The sequence below is a fragment of the Strix aluco genome, chromosome 2, assembly GCF_031877795.1.
Source record: "Strix aluco isolate bStrAlu1 chromosome 2, bStrAlu1.hap1, whole genome shotgun sequence".
Lineage (NCBI taxonomy): Eukaryota > Metazoa > Chordata > Aves > Strigiformes > Strigidae > Strix > Strix aluco.
In genome coordinates this window covers 92127931-92133930 of record NC_133932.1, presented here as the reverse complement: position 1 = coordinate 92133930, position 6000 = coordinate 92127931, and the positions used below count along the sequence as shown (strand labels likewise).

Sequence of the window (6000 nt, the reverse complement as noted above, 5' to 3'; positions counted from 1 at the left end):
AGAGAGACAAAACAGATGGACACACACACACCATTCACAGACTTCTAGATCATCTTGCTGGTCATGCATCTGAAGATGGTCTGGAGGATATCTGCTTGAGTGAAGACTTCAAGCTAGACACCCTAGAGGTACCCAGTTACAAGGCACACGTGTTCGGAACACAAACACTATCACAAATGTCCTAATGTCATGAAGCACTTACCTCATTGTGGTTTTACTTCTGTAGTTTATTCCTACTGTTAATACGGTGTCCTCCTCCCAAGCTAGATGCACAGCGTTGAGTTCATCAAATTACTACTCTCAACATGCATATGTACTAAATGAACTGCTACAGAAGAAAAATACCTTTTAATAATTCCATCTTCAGTTAAGAACAACGCAAAACTATCTTCCTGGATAAGAATTTCTATCCTTATATCTGTCCTTCTACAGTCCTTTTTGCCCACAACTAGAAACTAAAACCAGATCTTTTTCATCTTTCACATAAACAGTATTATTGAGAATGAGATTGGTACTTGAAGTGTAGAAAAATAAAACTAGCCATAGGCCATGGGAAATGCAGCAATGACATTTATTGGAATTTCTCCAGGCATTACATGAAAAATCTTGTAAGTGAATCAGAGGATAAAGCACATTCAGTGCATCTTAAAAAAAACCCGACACATCTGAATAACCTTGACTCTTTGTAATACACGCTACTGCAGTTCCTGGGATTGGTTTTGTATGTATACATCAGCTAAAACTTACACTGAACAAAACTGCAAAGAACTGCCTTTTCACCTAGTACAATACAATATTCTTGAAATATCTAGATTCCACGTAATTTTATACACGGTGTTAAGACCTTTCACCCCAACTGTAAAAAGAAAGACTGATAAGTAAATCAATATCTTTAATCAAATAAAACACCATGGAAGTAAAAAAACAACAAAAAAACAACCCAGGAGACCCCAAGCCCCTAAGTTCCACAGCAGTGTGCAACAAATCAGCATTGTTGTTCCTCACTTTTATGTTAACATAAAGCATAATACTTAGAAAGCAGTGACATTCAGTCCTTGCTTTCTAAAGTGGACAACCTTATGCATAAAGACACCGCTGGATTTGGCACTTTGCTTAATTGTTTTTCTTACTAAAATAATGTTTCCTGAAATACAGTATAAATGGTAAGAGATAACATGAGCCACTGTAACACTCAATTAACCGTTCAGACATGCACTCCAAAATACGTGTCTATTACACATTTGTCTAAGCCTTCTCAAAAATTCCACTCAAAAACATTTTCAAAACTATATGCATCTTTTCATACCTTTATAAACATATTTTCTCCCTTGAAATGATCAGAGCTTACCTCACCTTCTGCCCAGAACACACAAATTCATGATTTCTGATTTAAAAAAGAAGACCACAAAGCAGTATTAAAACAGGAATAACCTGGAAAGCATTATTAAAACTGCACCTGTACTTCGGAATCCCCTCTGAAATGTATATCCACTGTGTATGTGAAAACTGAAATGTACACAATATTTGAAACTTGCTTGGTCCTTTCTTGTGCATTTATGCTCAACTTCCTGCAACCTGCCTCAATTTTCTCTTCATATAAAATTTAAGAACAGCTTTCTGGCTCCCATTACGGTAAGACAAGGCTTCTTCCAGTATTTCTTTGGTTAAAAGAGCACCCCTTACATGCCTAATTCTTATAACAGCAAGTCTCCTGCACAAAATTAACATCAGAATAAATACCATCCCACAGCCTTGCTTCCTTCCTCCTGTCATCATGACCAACCCCAGGACAGGTGGAAACAAACAGGCCGGGAAGAAAGTAGCAGTCACTGTTAGCTCTTGTCTTTACAAGTTCTGCGAGTGTGTAGAGATATCTATTTCTCAGCTCTGGGTTACAGAGGCGGAGCTATGACGTGATGCTTTTTGTTTCCATTTCCAACATGCATGTGGAATTACATTGCTGACCAGTACAGCCCAGGCAGCGGATGGCACTAGAGCTCTTTCTGTACAAACCAAGTCATGATGCTTATTCTGCTTATTGGTCTGTGCACACAATGTCAGTAGAATTAAAAAAGAGGCACGCATGAGTTCACAGATTTTCCACAGATGTGAAACATGCTGCTCTTTGGAGGGAAAATTACATTCTTTTTTTTTTTTTCAAGTATTATTCAACATACATATATATATATATATATATATATAAAGACACGCTATCCTCATTTCACTACAAGACAAGCACATCCAGAGTGAATTTGTAGATCACCATTATCTTGGCTTTGACTACTGAACTTTCTCTTTTCCTTTAGGTCAACTCTAAATATACATCTACTCATCATAATTACATGTGAGAATCCTTTATTTCCCCCTTGTGGTTTATTTACACAATCATAAAAAAAATTAATAGCCTGAATTTGCATACTGACATTTGAAGGCCCATCTGTAGCTATGAGTGTCCCAGCACTAGTTTTGGATAATACCGTTGCCTATTGCTAAGTCCTTTGAAAGCAGCATACTCATTTTTCTTTCCCTTTTTTTGAAGAAATGCTGCCTACAAAACCTTGGTTTATGGCTTACTCCTTATTTTATTTTATTATTTGGATTGTAGTTTACTTCCTTCAGGAGCAGTTCACAGTCAGACAATGCTTCTGCTGGCAAATACTTCATTATCTGTTCAAGAGTCTTTTGATATGTTATCTTCTCTTGTTCCAGGGACTGTATTACAGTCTTCATTTTGTTCTCTCGAGTCAAAATAGTCTCCAGGCTGGATTCCAGACTCTGAATTTTAGCGTGAGCAACCTGTAAACAGTAACATTACTTTATAATAAATTGAGACTTTCTGAATAACTTCTTTTATATTATGATATGCTATACGTTAAGGGAAGAACTTAATTACACCGATGTTCCTAAAAAACATCTGTGTAGGCAAATGATACAAGGTACATCTACTGTGTTTCACACACAGAATCTCCTTATAGTGACCAGATCAATCTGAAGGATTTCTGAAAGCTTTACAGAGGGATGAAGACATGCAAGTTGCAGCAAGCACGGGACAGTTCAGGGTAACAAGGAACTGGAGCTGCAGGGAGAAAAAGGAAATCAGCAGCTGGAGTAGCACTGGAAGAGACAACTTGTCTGACAGTGATGGAGCTATGTAATAAAGTAAATTAGCAGGATGGAGAGGTTAGGGGGAAAGAGAACCTTAACACTAAGCCTAGAAGCAGACAGTCTTCCCTCTTCTACAATAAAAGACCTACAACTTCCTCTGGGAAAAAAAAACAACCATTGACTAGTAATCAGAAACCCTGGACTGCAGCAGTAGCAAATGTCTTGCTGTGGGAAGTGGGGGAATTCTGACGTTTCTAGGAAAGGGCCCAAGCAGAGGAATGAAGAAGCTATACAAACAAAAAGATGAACAGGTGAAGCAACTGACAAAGATGCATTACAATACAGCACTCTGGAAAAACAGAAGAGCTACAATAGAACCTTTCAAATCAGTCACTCATCATTATTCTACACCCTTGATGCATTTTTCAGAACAGAGGTAAAAGACTAGGTAGCAGTAAATAAATAAATAAATAAATAAAATAAAGCAAAAAATAGTCAAAACAGCAAGTGATCCCTGTTTTCAATATCAAAAGAACACAGCACAGCACCATTAGCCCATAAACACTAAAGTAATAAGGACTTGATCTTTCTTTTTTTTTCCTGCTTCTATTTTCAGGTATCAGAATCTGAAGGTGCGCTCTCAGCTCTTCCCAATACTTGTTCAAAGTAACAAATATAACAAGAAATGGCCTGGTGATGCAAAAAGAAGAGCTTGGCTTTCAGGAAAATGCAAGACAATACATATTGAAACCTGAAACAAGTCTTGGCCAGGCTATGGGAGAAAGGGTGAATAGTGAGGGAGGAAGAGCAGACTTTTAAAGCATGATTTTATTGGGCAAAGTCTGGTGGGCACTCAGCTGTATTCAAGTTTGCTAGGAGAGTCCACCTTTCAAAAGTAGGACTATGAGCTTCAGCAGAAGGAAACAGAATGATACTGCCTACAAAGGTCTGGAGAGAGCAAGCCTACTGCACTATGGATTATTTCTTAAAACTTTCCAATAGGGAAGCAAAGATACAAAGGGATAGAGAATTTACTTCTCAGCAAGATACACATATTTTGCCAACAGACTTTATGGGACATAAGGGTAGATATAGTTTGAGAAAAAGAAATCTGCATCAAGAAGGAAAAGTCCAAGGAATGACAAAGGAGTTAGAAATACGTCTAACAGAAGTAAATCAATTGGCTGAATTATAGAAATGACCTCTCCATGAGTTTCTAGTCTTAAGTCATTTACCTGTAGCTTCTCCAACAAATCCATGTTTTGTCTCTTCAGATGACTGTTTGCCCTCTCCAGCTTCTCCAGGGGTTCACCTTCATCACAAGGATTCACATTTTCCTGCAGTTCATCCTGAAGAACGTGGTACTCTACTTCATAGGCATGGAGCTGTTTGGAAATATCCATCTCAAACACCTGCCATGAGAGAAAAAACAATTTTCAACTACAATTGAGAGCACTTATTCCACATGAATGTTTGGCTAAGAGGCAACTCTGTTTTAATAACTTTATTTTTTTTCCTGTCCCTCTCAAAAAATTATTTTAAGGGGAAGTAAGAACATTTTAGCCTCTAGAGTTCTTATTGTAGCCATAATAAATCACAGACTTCAGAACAGATTGGGTCATTGCTTCTACAATTATCAAATACCACCTCTTACTATGAGATGTATCAGCAGAAAAGTCTTATTTAATCCAAGAATTTTATAATATGACCAAGCCTTATCATCTCTTCCTCAGAAATATTAAGAAGTTCATGAAGAAATTTTTAAATTCAAGTCACCTTGTGATGGAAGCAGAATCACACAATGACGAAGAATAATCCAGGAGTTGTCAGATCTCCACCCTCAAAACTGGATCTCTTGACTCCAAGTGCCCATTTATAGACTTTTATAAAAACACTCTTCATGGTTACAGTTTCCCTGTGCTCTGTCTCTGCATGAAGATAGACTATTTTCTTACTGGGATGCTTTGGTAACAAAGCATTGTGAAGACTATGGAACTGAACATCTAACAGGGACCATATGACACTTACCTGTTTATACATCTAGTCACAGTCTCTCAGCTTCTGAAAGTTACCAAATAGTTCAGACTAGGAAGGGAAGGATGTCTACAATGACATTAATTCTGTTCCTTGTTCTAGAGAACACTAACATTACACCAACAGAAGACACACACAGATCCCCCAACAAAACAAGTTCTGCATTACGTTCACTGTTCTTCAGGTAATTCAAATAAGGTAAAACTTTAAATTACATATGGCGTTCAAGCTGGGCAAGTGCCATTCTCCTCTATGTAGCTACCCAGTCAATTCCTCATCTGTATATATATATATATGTATTATATATATAGTCTGCATAATGTCTACATTTTTTCTTTCATTATCTGCTATACTAGGACAGTCCTGGGAATTACAATGCTGAGACAGCCAAATGACTCCACCTGCAGCCAGCCTAGGTAGAAGCAATACAATATAGGCAGTCTACACATGAATGCAGATCCAGAAGGCTGCTCAGCATGAGACCACACCATAGGCAAGCAGACAACCTTCCCCTCAGAGCTGAACTGACCTGTGTATAACCACATCCACCTCCACTCAGGCAACATAACCCATTCTTCACTCAATCAGACTTGACTTTGCACAAAGTCACTTCTACCATGCTCACTACACCACGATTGCTCTACAATCCAGGCAGACCACAGGACAAAGATTTAATTTCTAATAGTATCAAAAATACTGAACTACCATCTCTACCATTGCCAGAATCAGTGAGTTGTGAAGACAGACACTAACATGCCTGACACAGCTTTAGCATGGCAATCACAACCAATGCAATGAGGAAATTAAGATTTACGTGTTGTCTAAAAATGAATTCTTAACTGAAAGCACTTGAAACATTCA

General features: G+C 37.9%; 1 protein-coding gene across 1 annotated transcript in view; it reads right to left on the bottom strand.

Annotated features, from left to right (window-relative positions):
* Nucleotides 1-552: 552 nt before the first annotated feature.
* The window catches only part of TBC1D4 (TBC1 domain family member 4), a 111273-nt gene continuing 105825 nt past the window's right edge, over nucleotides 553-6000 (bottom strand). The window contains exons 19-20 of the mRNA XM_074815522.1: nucleotides 4341-4517; nucleotides 553-2796 (exon numbers count right to left, since the gene is read on the bottom strand). Of these exons, the coding sequence (XP_074671623.1) occupies nucleotides 2578-2796; nucleotides 4341-4517 (396 nt within the window). The 3' untranslated portion in view covers nucleotides 553-2577. The remainder of the gene's footprint in view (nucleotides 2797-4340; nucleotides 4518-6000) is intronic.